Source organism: Fringilla coelebs (assembly GCF_963513975.1).
Source record: "Fringilla coelebs genome assembly, chromosome: 3".
NCBI lineage: Eukaryota > Metazoa > Chordata > Aves > Passeriformes > Fringillidae > Fringilla > Fringilla coelebs.
Genome location: NC_140030.1, coordinates 105,414,775 through 105,429,299, shown reverse-complemented (window position 1 = coordinate 105,429,299; position 14,525 = coordinate 105,414,775). Strand labels below are relative to the sequence as shown.

Genomic DNA, 14,525 nt, shown 5'->3' with positions numbered 1-14,525 from the left:
TCCACTAAATCCCCTCACCAGAGCAGAACTTGCATCACCCACAAGAACTACAGTGGAGGTAAGTGGTTCAGCAACACCCTCAGGCTGGCTGACCTGCTCCTTGCTCCATGTTTTGCTCCCAGCAAGGCCTGTCCCCAGGCCCCAAACACCTGTGGCCACCCACACAGCACAGCTGTGCCCAGACACTCTCCCAGCACATTCTGATCTGTCACACTGGGGTTATCTGAGCCATCCTCTTGTCAGCACAGCCATGGCAGACAGGGGAAAAAGGAACAAGGAGAAGCAAGAGAGCTGGTGGGATATTGGAGAGAGGCACCTGACTCCCCTAAGGTTAAACACTTTTGACTGTAACACTGACAGTGGGAAAAAAGGAAAACAGGTACTTTATTCCATACAGGATCAGTTTCTTGAAGCACTAATAACCCTGTGGAGATGACCCTGGGAAACCAAGCTGCTCTGAAGGAGAGATCCCAAGCAGCAATAGCTGAGCAGTCACAGCATACCCCATGTATGAGGAAGGCCAGCCACACCTAGATCTGCATCACCAGGAGCAGCCCACAGGGAGTGATCCTCTCACCTTTACTCATCTCTTGTGAGACTACTTCCAGATCCTGATCCATGCTGGGCCACCAAAAGATAACTGTTGGTTGTCTGGGCTGACTCCAGCTGAGTATATGAAAGGTGTCAGGAGGCTGGAGCACTGCTAGGAAAGGCTGAGGAAACAGGATTCATTTGCCCTTAGGAAGAAAAGACTTTGGGGAGACCTTACAGCACCTCTTTCCCACCCAGCCCTCAGACCTGTGACAGAGCTGCTGAGAAGACAGAGCCAGGCACTTCACTGAGAAGACAATGATTGTGGACTAACATCAGGCAGGTTTCCTGGATGAGGGAACAAAAAGTTCCATCTTGAGAACATGAAGCAGCAGAGCAGAGGCCAAGAGAGGTGAAGGCATCTGTCCTTAGACATTACCAGATCCCACCACAGCAGCCCTGGGCAACCTGATCTGAAGTCAGGGTTGCTGCTCTGAGCAGGGATTTTCCCACATCCTTTTCTGCCTCAGTGGAAGTCTGAAAGAACCTGGAGTAGAGCCAGCAGTGTAGGGAAGGACTCACGCTTTCCTTGCTGGAGTTAGAAATGAGCAGGTGCAAGGGCAAAGACAGCTGTCATCACCATCAGCATCTGCATGACACACTTGTCACCACCCAAGCATGATCTCAACCACAAGCAAAGCAGATACTTCACCTACAAAAAAAAAAGTAGTTCCTTCAGTTCAGCGCCTGCTCTGCTGCCTTACAGCATCACTGTACAGTGGAAGGCAGATTCTGGGAAGAGGGATAACCATCCTCCAGGCCTGGCCAAGGCAGAATGAGCCAGTGCTAGACAACAGCATGACTGTCCAGTCACAAGTTCTTTTGTGAGGGCAGATGGCGCTTGTCTTTGATGGCATTCCTCTTCCTCTTCTTGTTCAGGAAGCTCTCCAGCTTTCCACTCCTCTTCAGCTCTGCATACTTCTCAGCTAGCTCCAATTTCCGCTTCTCAGCTGCAGAGGAGAGGGAAGTCAAGTTTTAAACTGAAGGCCAAAACATCTCTACAGAGCAGCCCCTTCTCACTTCTCCCTCCCTGGTCCAGGCTTAGCTTCTCCCTTAGTAGCAGCACTAGAACAACTCCTCCACAGCTGTGTGGAATAGTATGGACACCTTGCTCCCAGTGCTTGAATTCCTGTCAGCAGTACTCCCCCTGGATCTTCCTGCAGCATGCTCACTCCAAGTACTTACATTTCTTTAGGAAGAAAGGTTTCTTTCCCTGCTTGGCCAATTCCCTCTGTTGTCTTTTCAAAGACAGCTCTCTCTCTCTCAACTTCTGCTGTTTTTTCTGTGCCTGTTCCTGCTGTTTCTGTATAAAAAGGATGGCCTGTGTCAGCACTGAGGCAGACCTCAGGTGACACATCCTCTCTCCCAGTGCTTCCCAGAGAGATGCTCACTGAACTCACCATACGGTTCAGGAGCCGCTGAAGTTTCTCCTTCTGTTCCATGTTCCGGCATTTCTTCAGCTGCTTCTGAACCATCTGAAGAAGAGAGCAGAAAGCTGCATGACTGCCTGCCTGTCACCTCCACTGTGAAAAGCCTTTGAAGAAGTAGCCCCTGCCAAGCAACATTCTTCCAGGCAAGGACAGGCACAGAGCATCACCTCCTTCTCCTGCTTCTTGATGCTGTCCAGGAAGCTGTATGTCTTCATAAATATTTCAGGCTTATACTCTCCAGACAGGTCATCAAATCGAGGGTCTCTCTGGACCTGTCAGCAGGGAAGGCAAGAGCTGTAGCCAGTGTTACCCTGTTAACAGCCTGCTGACTCTTCCTTCATGTATGAGCCATTTTTTTTTCCCCTAGCAATGTTATGCTCCCACCACTGAAATATCTGCAGTTGGGAAACATCGAGGTGGCATCCCCAAAGTCATGCCTGCATCAAGTTCATCATGCAACAGGCATCTCCATGTGCCAGTCTGCCACCCAGGAATATCCAAGAATAACAGCAGGAGTGCTGCTGTCAAACACCTGCAACTCCCAGACCAAGAGCTGGCTGCATATGTGTTGTCAAGGTGGGGGATTTGGGAACTCATACCTATGTAGATTTTCACAGATTAACTGGGTCAGGTCATGCAAAAAGGGTGGGACAAAAAGAGGCCTCTAACTGTGGAAATGACCATATTCCAATGATCCAGCAATAATAAGTCAAAAGTTACATTCAGACAGGAAAGTAGATGGACATCTGAACTTCTGGGATTAGTACTGAACAATGACCATGGTTTGCAGTGGAACTGTCATTGGTGGCTGTCATTGCACCTTCTAGAAACATCTGGGTCACAAACTCTCAAGTTAACCTGCAGCTGCTCCAACCCACCACATGTTCTCCCCAGGGAAACACTGTAACTGTAGTCCCCAATGGTCCAGCCCGGTCCTGTAGAAGTAGCCTGTGCCATTTCCAGCAGCCCCATTCCCAAGTTTGTGCCCTGTCAGCAGCACTAAGGCAAGTCCTGAACTGAGAAGGGGCAGCACCCACCTTCTTCCTAACAGGGACCACTTGTCGCAGGAAAGGTACAGGCTTCTTGGCTGACATCTCCAATGGTCTGAAAACAAGCAAAAAATGTATTTAAGAGGAGCAAATGTCAGAATGAGGCCCAAGCTAATATGCTGGGAGGTCATTTGGACCCTCAGAAGAACGCTACTGCACAAGAGATTCTCCCAGCTCAATCCTTACCGTGATATAGAAAGCAAAGAGGTGGCTCAGTCAAAAGCCACAGAAGGCTACAACAACCAAATATATCAATATGTGGTTAAAACAACCCTATAAAGAACCTGGAACAGCTCCACTGTTATTAAGTGAAAACCCACCACCTGCATCAATAAATGTGTTGTACTGATTATTCCTCTCATGAAGTCACAGAATGGCTGGGGGTAGAAGGAACCTTTCCTAAAGCAGAGTACCTAGAGCAGATTGCACAGGATTGCATCCAGGTAGGTTTAAAATATCTCCAGAGAAGGAGACTCCACAACCTAACTAAGCACTTGTTCCAGTGCTCAGTCACCCCCACAGTGAAGTTTTTCCTCATATTCAGGTGAAACTCCCTGTGTTTCAGTATTGCCCCTTGTCCTGTCACTGGATGCCGCTGAAAAGAGTCTGGCCCCATCCTCTTGACATCTGCCCTTTACATATTTCCAGTGATCAGGTCCCCTATCAGTCATCTTTTCTCCAGGCTGAACAGTCCCAGCTACCTCAACCTGTTGTCATAGGAGAGATGCTCCGGTCCCCTAATCTTTTTTTTTTTCCCTCTACTGGATCCACCTTCTCCAGGAGCTCCACGTCTCTCTGGTCCTGAGGATCCCAGAACTGGGCACAGCACTCCAGACTGGCCTTACCAGAGCTGAGCAGAGGGGCAGGATCACCTCCCAGGACCTGCTGGCACTGCAGTTCCTAATGCAGCCCAGGATCCTCTTGTCATTCTTGTCCCCCAGAGCACTGCTGGCCCATGGACAGCTTGTCCAGGTCTCATGGAATGGCAGCACAGCCCTCTGTGGACCAGCTACTCCTCCCAACTTTATGCTGACAGCAAACTTGCTGAGGGACACCCTACCCCTTCACCCAGGTCACTGATGAAAGAGCTGAACAATACTGGACCCAGTACTGACCCCCAGGGACACCACCAGTGACAGGCCTCCAATGGACCCTGTGCCACTGATGATCACCCTCTGAACTCTGCCATTCAACCAGTTCTCAATCCACCTCACTGTCATTCATCTAATCCACACTTCCTGAGCTTGCCTAAGAGGATGTTAAGGGGGTCAGTGTCAAAAGTCTTGCTAAAGAGGGGGTATGCAACATCCACTGCTCTCCACTCATCCACCCAGCCAGTCTGCCATCACAGAAGACTACCAGATTGGTCAGGCATGATTTCCCCTTGATGAATCCATACAGACCACTCCCAAGAACTTTTCTTCCACATGCTTAGAGATAGCCTCCAGAATGAAGTGCTCTGTCACCTTGCCAGGACTGGTCTGTAGTTTCCAAAGTCCTCCCTTCCTGCCCTTTCTAAAGACTGGAATGACACGGGCTTCCCTCCAGACCTTAGGCACCTCTCCTGCTCTCCATGCCCTTTCACAGGTGATAGAGAGAAGCTGAGCAGTAACACCTGCTGAGAGCACCTACAGCCAGCCACAAATGACACTGGAAAAGAGCAAGACACACAACCTCACAGGCACAAGTTTTCCAAATCTCTCTCAGGGCAGTGTTCAGTGTATTCTCACATCTCTGAGGCTACAACCCTGCACAATGCTCTGGAGTCATTGCTGAAGCCAGCTCAGTGCCAGGGGATTTTCCTGAAGCCCTTTCTTTAAGAAGCTCACTTCCATAACAAAAACACGAGAGAAAAAGCATGTGGGATTTACAGCAATACATTACTTAAAGGATTAGAGGAATTAAACAAAAGCAAAATTATGCAAACTGTGTGGTAGAAATAGAGACTCTGAGAGAAGACGTTGCACTACACAAAATCCCCCAGAGTCTCGGGTAAAAAGTAAAGCAGAAACATTATCCTAACTTACTCTTTATGGCAGGAGAAATGTATTTTGTGTTCTCTGCTTGTGCATTGAGCAGAGATTCAGAAATAAGATAGGGAGTGCCAGTGTAACAGAGGAAACCCATTCAAATCATCTGGGTGCCACTCTGAGGACTGAAAACTATCTAATTACTGCAAATAAGGGGTAAGGGTATTGCTGTTACTAGTGGGGGCCTGTGGAGAACTGTAAAAAGGTATGATAGCTTTTGTTGTGTTGAATACAAGAAAAAGTCTGTGATGGCGAGTACTGTAGAGAGGGAATAAAGGAAAATTAACACGGACAAGCCACAGATGAGACAGCAACAGAAGGATGAATAGAATTCCAGAACAATTGTCTGTGACTGTAACTCCAGCCAGTGAGAGCCAGGCAGAAGATACTGATAAGCTGGAAGGGGTTTAGGAACCAGCAGGGCAACTATTTCAGGTCATAGTGGACACAGTCATAGAGCTTAAGAGGCACACCATGCCAAGGGTTACAAGTGCCTTAATATAGAGGGTATAAAGGCACTGAGTGCCAATTTAACTGTCAAGTGACATTGGCTGCTGGGGATTTGAAGAAAATGGGATATTAAGAGCTCTGAAAACAGCACCAGACCATTCCCAAATGAAACTATAGTGACAGACATTATTGTCCAGTACATTAAAGGAGATCTATGCCAGCTCCAGGGCAACATCACTGCTGTGAGGAGCTCGCAGTGTAGTTTCTGGAATGCAGAGAGCACACATACACGTTTTTCTGATCACAAAAGAGCCTCTTTACCCCTTTTTGCCTTGTTGCTGCTTCAGTGTAGCTTTGGTAGGCTTTGCAGTTTTCTTCCCACTGGGCACCTTCCTGCTCACTCTTGTCCTTGCATCACTCTGCACCCGCAGGAGTTCCTCAAAAGACATGTCAGACTGATCTGGAAGAGAGCACAGGGCACACCTGAACTGAACAGTTTCTCAAGGCACTTCTCACCCCCAAACTCCACCAAGAGGAATGCCTCAGAGCTTGAGACAGTGACACAAGCATAGTGGTGCCATCCCTGTACAAATGCATGGCAGGAAGAAACCACTTCATCTCTCAGCCTCTGATTCCTCTCCCATTGATCACTTCAGTCTTCACCGCTAGAACAGAGCAGCCTCCCCCTCTCCCCAGAGTGTCTTTGCTTCTCCACTCAACAGCACACACAAGACCAGTACAAAGTTTTTACCTGGTACAAAGAGCAGTACGAGCTCCACACTGGGCACTGCAAATTCTGAGGGGTTACCTCTCAGTCCTGACTTTCCCACTTTAATGTTTCTTTAATATCCCTTAATATCAGTAGCCTTTAATGCTTCTTATAACCAGAATGCAAAAATATTATCATCTCTATTATCATACTCTTTATTCTAGATTTATACTTCTAGGTGTTCAGAACCAACAACTGAAAGCATTTCTTCAGTCAGCACTTGGATATACTCATTCCACTGTCATGTAAGGGCAAGAAGGGCTTTGCACTGTGTCCCTTCTGGAAGGGAAAGCCTTGGCAAACTGACTCAGGTGGCGTTTGCCTGCACAGCACCTCTGAGCAGTGACAGGCACACAGTCTTTCTGAGCCTTTGCAATACAAAACACACCAACTGTGGCCCAGCAGGGACCATCACAGCCTGTCTGTGATACCTTGGCTGGATACCAGGGGCCCCCCAGGCTGCTCTTGTAGCCCCTTCACTCCCAAACCCTTCTCACACAAACACAAAACACTGTCCCATGAGCAAGGTTTGTGTGTGCTCTGCCAAATTCAGGAAGCAACATGAGGTCAGTCACATTGGCTCAGAGCATGGACTCATCCCAAGCACTCTCATCCTGGCAATAACCAAGACCTTCAGGAACTACTCTCATCATCCAGAAAACATAATGGGCACAGCCAAGAGCTGCCTCAGTAAATGTTTTCATTTTGCTTGTTTTGAATGTTCAGGAACTCTGCTCTGATGATACTCATTAGTGCTCTGAGATGGGATACAGGAACAGGGACTATCCAGTCTGCTGCACAAGGGATAAAGGAAATGTGAATACAGCATGATTTCATTGCACTGCTTCCCCTAAACACCTCCCTCCATCCAAATTCTGAACAAGGACATTCAAAAGGACAAATAAAGCATTAAAAGAAGGAATTATGTGGAAGATACTCTCAGCACTTGATGAAGACAAGGCACCATCACTTGCACTCCAATATTCCATTTGGCTGAAATTCCAAAACAATACTGTTTAAATAGCAAAGACTTCAATGAAAATGAGACAAAGACACTGTATAAAATGATGCCAAAAGGAGATTTGGTATAAAGCAGACAAAGCAAAGGCATGCAGAGTTTCCATGATAAAGTATTTCATCACTGGCACAGGAGACCAAACCTGACAACCTGAAACCTAATAGGGAAAATGATTTCCACATGGTACTATCAGTCCACAAAATACATCCTACTGCCTATATCTAGGAGATTGAATTAACCACTCACAGTGATAAAAACATCACTATAAAGAAAGAAGCCTGTTCTGGAGCAGAAGTGAATGGTCCCAGCAGGCATTCACTGCTGGGCAGCAGATTTGGCAACCGTGTGCGTGAAAAGGTTCTGGTTAAAAAGGCAGGATTAGCTTTTTTTCCTTGTTCCTTGCATTCTTTCCTGAGGACTTAATTTTTTCATTCTTTTTTTTCCCTTAGAATATAACTTACCTGTTCTCTGCTGTCTCTGTTGTCCATTTAATGTTCCCTCCTGCCATTTCTCCCCTTCATCCATTATTTTGTGGATTGTTTCTTTCTTTTTGCACCTCTTGATAAGCTACTGTTACCTGCTGATAACAGGGGCATTTACTGCTCTCAAGCACAGCCTCCTGTGTTTCCTCTCCTCCCACAGACTCCTGTGGCACATGAACACCTTATGCCTTCCTCAGCTGAACCTGCAGGGAGCTATACAACCTGCAGAGCACATCAGAGTGTCCAGGATGCAAGAACAGATGGCCTAAAGAAATACCTGATATCTGCCCAGTCATTCCCTGCTGAGACAAACTCAGTGCTGGACTCCAATATAACTCCTCCTGCTCCAGAAACAAGATCACAGAGTGCCCTGACAGATGGCAAAAGCAAAGCTGCTGTTCCCATTTCCTTCCAGCTGTGGGAAGGAAAGAGTGCCTGTTGGTGATCCTCTCTCTGAGCTTTGCTCACCATTTCCTCACCAGAGGAAAACAAAATGCCTACAACAGATGGCAAGGCACCCTGCCCACCTGTGAATCCCACTGCCAAAAGCTCACCTCCAGAGACGTGCCTCCCCCACAGACACACCCTGGAGACTCTTTCACAAGGCAGCCAGCGACTCCTCACACCTGTGACATGCTATGTTGTAACCTGCAGCTAACACCAATGCCCACTCCCTCACAATTCCCTTCAAGGGCTTTTTGTTGCATTTTTTGTATTTTTATAAGGTTTTCATTCTCACTTGGATCGTTCTGAGACGAGGACAGAACACTGTGTTTGCTGCAGTGGATGAGAACCCCCACCCCTGGCCCACAGCCCACACAGCTGTGCACCGCCTGCTTCTTCCCCTCTGCTGTCCCGTGAGGGCCTCTCGAGCTCCTGCACATCTGAAGTGGCACAGAGCATTGTCCCCGAGATGTGCGACATCTTCCACAGCAACCCGGCCTGGAGCAAGGTGCGTCCCTGCCACGGCCGGGCAGGTGGAGCTAACCGGGTCATTTTTAAGGTTCCTTCCAAGCAAACCAATTTATGGTTCTGTGATTCCCCGCACTGGGAAGGAGACAGAGGACAAGAGGCCCCTACACGTGTTTGTTTCAGGGACCTCTCACCCAACCCTGCTGCTGATCCTGAGCTGCTCAGCTGGGCAGGCGAGGGGGGGATGCAGGAGATTGGAACACGAGAGGCCACCGAGCTCTTTGGCAGCTCGTTTCCCACCAAGCGAGCGCCGGGAGCCGCGCCCCGAGCTGAGGCTGCCGCCTTTCCCGGAGTCGCCCCCGCCGGGCCCCCTCACCTTTCCCGCCAGCCCCCGCCACGCTCCCGCCGTCGTCGCTCTCATCGCTGGAGCCAGAGCTCTCCTCCGCCGGCTCCAGCCTCCCGAGCGGCTGCTCCGCGGCCGCCTCTTCCTCGCTGTCTGTGGCGACGCTGACGGCGGCTCGTCCCCGTCCCGGCCCCTCACGGCGCGGCCCCATCGCCCCCGGGACCCGGCCCCGCGCCCCCGGAACGGCCCGCGCGGCACCGGCGGAACCGGAAGCGGAGCACGCGCAGGCAGAGGCGGTCACGTGGGGGAGCGGCGTTTATTGTCTTTTTTTTTTTTTTTTTTTTTAAAGTAAAAATCCTTCATTTCTGAGGAGTGGGTCACGTACACAAAGGCCCTGGCGATATACAGCTAAGTAGTCAGTAAGTGTTTTTGAGTGCAAGATGTGGATCCCTTTGCGCTGCTGGACTGAGCCGTCCTGGTGCCGGATTTATCGCAGCCCAGACTAAGTTTCTAATACGAGCACCAAGTGTACGGAACGAAAGTTTGCCATGGCCTCCAACTGGATCAGCTGCAGTTGTCAGAAGTGACCAGCAGGCTGAAATGTGGTTACAGGCTGAAGCCTGTTACATTGGGACAGGTAGAACCAGCAGGGATGTCAGCACCTCTGAACACTCGACACCTGTGAGAGCACGCTTGGAATGTTGCACCCTGTTTTCTGTTCGAAAGGAAACCGAAGGAACTGGGCAGGGTGCAGCAGAGAGTTCCCAAGGCAGACAGAGGCATCGTCCTCGGCTTCCTCGGGACGGGGCCAGCGGCAGGGCGCGGCGGCGGCGGGCGGCGAGAGGCTGTCGGCCAGGGCGCGGAGTTGCTCGGCCAGCCGGCCGAGATCCCGGCCCGCGGGCGGGGCAGCGGCGCGGGGCTGCCGGGCGCGCAGGTGGGCCGCCTCCTCCTCCCTGCGGCGGACACGGGGTAAGCGGCAGCCTGGGGGGCCCTGGCTGAGCTCCAGGTGCAGGTGATGCAGCCCCCCTACCCCCGGGATCCCGCTCACCTGAGGCAGCGGCAGGTGCAGGTGATGCAGCCGCCGTCCCGCCGCGCCCACACGCGCAGCCAGCTCCAGGTGCGGTCCTTGCGCAGCACTCGCAGCACGGCGGTCCCCGCTGCCGGCCCGGTCCCGGCCCCCAGCGCTGCGGGCAAGGGAAGGGACTGCGTGAGCCGTCAGCAGGGCATGGCCCCAGGGTGCTTGGATAGCCCCGCAGGTTGCCCTGGTGGGCTCTGCCGCCGGTCACTAGTCTGGCCCCAGTGGGACAGAAGCAACACAGAGCAGAGTCAGGTCCGTAGCAGTCCTGCCCTCCCAAAGAGATGGGGCTCAGGTGGGCTTGTCCCTCTTCTGTATACCGTGGCAAAGCAGGATGCCCACTCCCAGCTTGGAAACTACTTATAGACAGTGTATGGGGCATGTTACCACTTCCCCACCTCATCCTTTGTGGAGCAGGGAGTCACAACATGGAGGGCTGAATTCGCTTTGCCGCTGCTGTCCTGGATAGCCACATTTCAGGCATAACCAGACCATGGAGCCACGGGACAGCACACACGTTCCTGGGTGTCACACTCACCCAGGGCCCTGTGCTGGGCAGCTGCCAGGTGGGCATCCTCAGGGTGCAGGAGGCTGTACCACGACTGACCGACCAGCTCCTCCCGGTGGTAGCCTAGGTGGTAGGTGACACTGGGGAAGACAAGGGGAGTGGGTTCTGAGTGCTGTACAGAGCCTGCATCCCATACACAGGCTTGGTGAAGGGAAATGATTCTTGCTGCCTGAGATGTACAGCTGGGGCTGTGGTGCGAGCAGGCACCCCTCACCTCTCCGTGACATCAATGAACGTCATGTCGAGCAGATGCAGACTCTGGAATATGTCATCCTGGGAAGCAGTTTCACCATCTGTGGGTGACTGCACAAGGGGTGTGCAGAGAGCCAGGAAGGCTGTGGTGGAGGGGGAAGGTGGCCAGCGCAGGGCCACAAAGCGCCCGCACACTGCCACAACCCGATTGCCGCCGTGCTGCTGCCGGAAGGCCTTGGACGTGCGCATCTCGCTGACAAAAGTGACTTCTGCAGGGAAATGCACCATTCAGAGTGGGTCAGGAGCTCCCTCACTCTGCTCCCAGAAGGGCTGGCCCTGCTCTCGAATCACAGCCAAGGGCCAGAGCAGGGTGGCAAGATCCATGAGATGCCAGCTGAGGCCTTCCTTACCCCTGCCAGGCTCCTCCTGGGCAAGGAGGAGCTTCTTGTGCACATCCTCTCCCACTCGCCCATCCAGGATGTCAAAGACCGTGTCTCCCTGGGCGAGCAGCTCCACCTGACAAAGAGAGGGCTGCCCTCAGAGACTATGCCTGTCTCAGCAGGCCCTGGCTAATGTACAGCCTGCTGCAGCCACAGCCCAGAGTCTGCTGGGGCAGTGTGCTGTGCAGGCAATAAAGGTACCAGGATGGGTACAGGGACAGTGACTACAAATGCCCAGTGAGCAGGCCTTACCACGGAGAGGCCCAGGACCTGAGCCACATTCTCTGAGATGTAGACCAGCTTGCTGTCTGCTGAGAGCACAAGCAGAAACCCCGGGAGCAGGGAGAGTAGTTCTGTGCCAAGGGCCGGTCCCGTAGGAGGAGCCAAGCCTGCAGGGGGATGAGGGTGAAGTGTTGTCTTGGATGAGGCAGGGGCAGGGCCCCACACAGAGCAAAGTGAGTGTGGAGTACAGCAGTGCTGAGGGTACCTGGAGGGAACAGCTGAGCCCCCCGCAGCCGGAGGCACACCAGGGCCATGGTGTGCAGGTAGGAGAGCCGCTCCTTTTCCTGCGCAGAGATGGGCAGCAGGGAGCGCAGCGCCTGCAGCTCCGCATTGATCTGGTCTCGGCGAGCCTTGGAAGCGCTCTTGGTTGACCTGCAAAGCCAACCATCTGGGACATGTGCCCAGGGAGGGGAAGGGACAGTATTCCCTGCCTGTCATTGTGGGAAGAATTGCTAGCTCGGGGATATGGAGTGGAGATGCTCAGCACCCGTGCCAGCTGCTCCCTCTAGGAGAGCAAGCCTGGTGGGCACGGGCATGTCTATACTCAAGCCTACCCAGGGGCTCATGCTGCTGGTATGGCTGGTGCCTCTCCTGCTGGGCACCAGGTTGGACAATGACCTGTGCTTTGGTGGGGAGCCCATGTGACACAACCTCCCCACCAGGATGGAAAGTACATCCAGTGCTGGAATGTACACCCCAGCCCAGTACAATATGCCTTTCCTCCTAAACCACCTAAAATACCTCTGCCCCTCCAAATTCCTGCATCTCTTCCCCATGCACTGGCTGGCAGTCCCGCTGTCCCAGGCTGGTGTCAGCACCTTGCAAGGGCCATCAGAGCCTACACCACCTATCCCGGGGTTCTGGGAGGCCATCCCAGCCCTGAGGGAGGGCAGGAGGTGGGAGAGAGCTCACCTGAATGGCCGCGGGGCACTGGGCGCCTGCTTGGCCCTCGCGGGCAGGCAGCTCATCTCTGCCTGCAGTGGCCGGTGGCAGTGGCTGCAGAAGATGGTCATGCTGCTGGGGCTGGAATGGCTGGAGCTGGCAGGGAACCGCTGGCAGGGAACCACTGCCTCCTTCGCCTCCGGCTGTGGCTGAACCTGCTGACCCTGCTGCTCCTGGCCTCCTTTTGTAGCCTCCTGGGGTGCAGAGGCCAAGCCACTCACGGGGAGAATTACCTCTTGTGACGCAACTCCAAACAGCTCAGGGCTATTTTTAGAAGGCAGGCTGCTAAAAATAGCCCTTGCAACTAGTTGAAATTTGAGAGGGGAAGTAATAAAAGGAAGCCAGGGTCTTTAAAGCAAACCTGCCGCTCAGGAGGGGGCAGTGACAAAGGCAGCAGGGATCTCCCTGTGGGGCACACATCTGCCCAGCTCCTGCCAGCCCTGCAGGACATCCTGTGTCAAGTCTGCCTGACTGGGAGCTGCTCTCCAGCATCACTGATGACTGACCTGGGTGCTGGGAGAAGGAGCTGATAAGCCAAGAAAATACACTGGAGACACCAGGCCCAAGGTAGTGAGCAGTGTGCCATGCCCAGGCCTGCAGTAGGTTCCTGGCAGAGGCAGGTTAGAGCCACAGCACCCGTGAACCCAAGAGAACCCTTTAAAAGGAGTGGGGTGTCAGTGATGAGCTTCTCCCTGATGACCTCCTTTTCTTCCCAGAGGAGAAGAAAGGTTTGCTTTCCTGGAAGCAGTGGCATGGAGTGCTGAGCCTTTCTGGGGCCTATTGTCTCCACTCACTGCCCCAGAGAGGGAGATTCCTCCCAGTAACAGCCATTCATGGACAGAATTGAGGAGCCTCTGTGCTCAGCACCACACAACACAGCACAGGGACTCTGGGTGCTCAGGGGGCATTTCCTAGTGCCTGGCACGCTGCAAGGAGAGTAGGCTTGGTGCTTAAGTGCACAGCAAAAAAACTCCACCATTTATTTCACAGCTTGAGAGAGTGCCTGTGGCTGAGGCAGCTGATAGAGGGAGGGAGTTAGAGCCACTGGACAACACATGGTAGATGTTCACTTAAGTCCTCTTGGTAACCTGCAGGTGCCAAGGACCACAAAGGATGCTGGGGCTGCTCCCTCTCAGCCAGATGTGCTGTCACAGCCCACCCTGATTCCCTCCAGGCCAATGATGCTCATCACCTTCACAGCAAGGTGCTGCCAGTGTGTGAAGAACAAGCTCTTGTCACCATTGTGGGGCCTTCTGTTCTCTTGCCACAGGGTTTTCACTGCTCTCACACCACTCCAGACCGCTCCATTGTGCTTGCATTGGCCACCTCCTGCAGGCTGAGGAGCTCAGGCACCTCTGCAACTTTGTGCTGCTGGATAAGCACTTGTCCCTGGCTATGTGCCAGCCTTCAGGGCAGGGGAGACAGCCTGGGCCCTCTGCCACCCAGGTTCCTGGCAAGCAGCCACCACGTCGGCTGCCCCTGTGACTTTACATTGCAGGACGCACCCCCTGAGTGCTCCCTTAGCTTTCTCTGCACTAGCTCCACTACAGCTGGAGCTCCTCTTTACATTGGACGCCTCATACTGGTGGGAAAGGGCTTGAGCACAGCCCTCTGTGCTGCCCAGGAAGGCTGTCCCAGGCATCCCTGCACCTCCAGCCCTGAAGCAGGAAGCTACAGAGCACCCACCTACCTGAGGCAGTGCAGCCCAGGAGACAGACACCATTTTCCTTCTGTCCTCTTGCAGGACAGCACAACTCTGGGCAGGAGGCCGGTACCCCATGGCAGTGCTGCTGGGGGGGGGGGCCCAGCTTCCCTTCCCCACCCCAGGGAGGGCAGTGGCTCACATCAGCCACTGCCTGCTGCTGCCACAAGCCACCAGTGGCCTGCAGCCTCAGGGAAAAGCACCTGGTTCAGTCTCTCCCCTCTTATACCTTTTCTCCCCCAGATCATCT

General features: G+C 52.9%; 2 protein-coding genes across 4 annotated transcripts; both read right to left on the bottom strand.

The window, feature by feature from the left end:
- Positions 1-384: 384 nt before the first annotated feature.
- RRP36 (ribosomal RNA processing 36) lies at positions 385-10,178 on the bottom strand. 3 transcript variants are annotated; one of them, XR_014616026.1, is made up of 8 exons: positions 9,108-10,178; positions 5,872-6,010; positions 3,059-3,125; positions 2,189-2,293; positions 1,992-2,066; positions 1,777-1,894; positions 799-1,541; positions 385-713 (listed from the first exon to the last, which is right to left on the bottom strand). XR_014616026.1 is itself a non-coding variant. In XM_084202355.1 (7 exons), the coding sequence occupies exons 1-7, from the start codon at positions 9,283-9,285 to the stop codon at positions 1,402-1,404; spliced, it is 822 nt and encodes a 273-aa protein (XP_084058481.1). In that variant the 5' UTR covers positions 9,286-10,178; the 3' UTR covers positions 385-1,401. The 3 variants fall into 3 exon arrangements, 1 of the variants encoding a protein (XP_084058481.1); XR_014616027.1 differs by having other exon boundaries at positions 385-879; positions 971-1,541; XM_084202355.1 differs by having other exon boundaries at positions 385-1,541.
- Positions 10,179-10,511: 333 nt separating this feature from the next.
- NPAS4 (neuronal PAS domain protein 4) lies at positions 10,512-12,644 on the bottom strand (the record flags this gene model as incomplete). The annotated part of the gene is made up of 6 exons (XM_084202666.1): positions 10,512-10,797; positions 10,932-11,178; positions 11,320-11,425; positions 11,602-11,738; positions 11,837-12,003; positions 12,544-12,644. The coding sequence occupies 6 exons, from the start codon at positions 12,642-12,644 to the stop codon at positions 10,626-10,628; spliced, it is 930 nt and encodes a 309-aa protein (XP_084058792.1). The 3' UTR covers positions 10,512-10,625.
- Positions 12,645-14,525: the final 1,881 nt, after the last annotated feature.

Excerpts from the sequence above, each read along its gene's own strand:
- RRP36 (XM_084202355.1), bottom strand. The coding sequence starts at position 9,285 with ATGGGGCCGCGCCGTGAGGGGCCGGGACGGGGACGAGCCGCCGTCAGC. Across the intron at positions 6,011-9,107 it reads GGCGGGGGCTGGCGGGAAAG|ATCAGTCTGACATGTCTTTT; the intron begins GTGAGGGGGCCC and ends GCTCTCTTCCAG. Across the intron at positions 1,895-1,991 it reads AGCGGCTCCTGAACCGTATG|AAACAGCAGGAACAGGCACA; the intron begins GTGAGTTCAGTG and ends CTTTTTATACAG.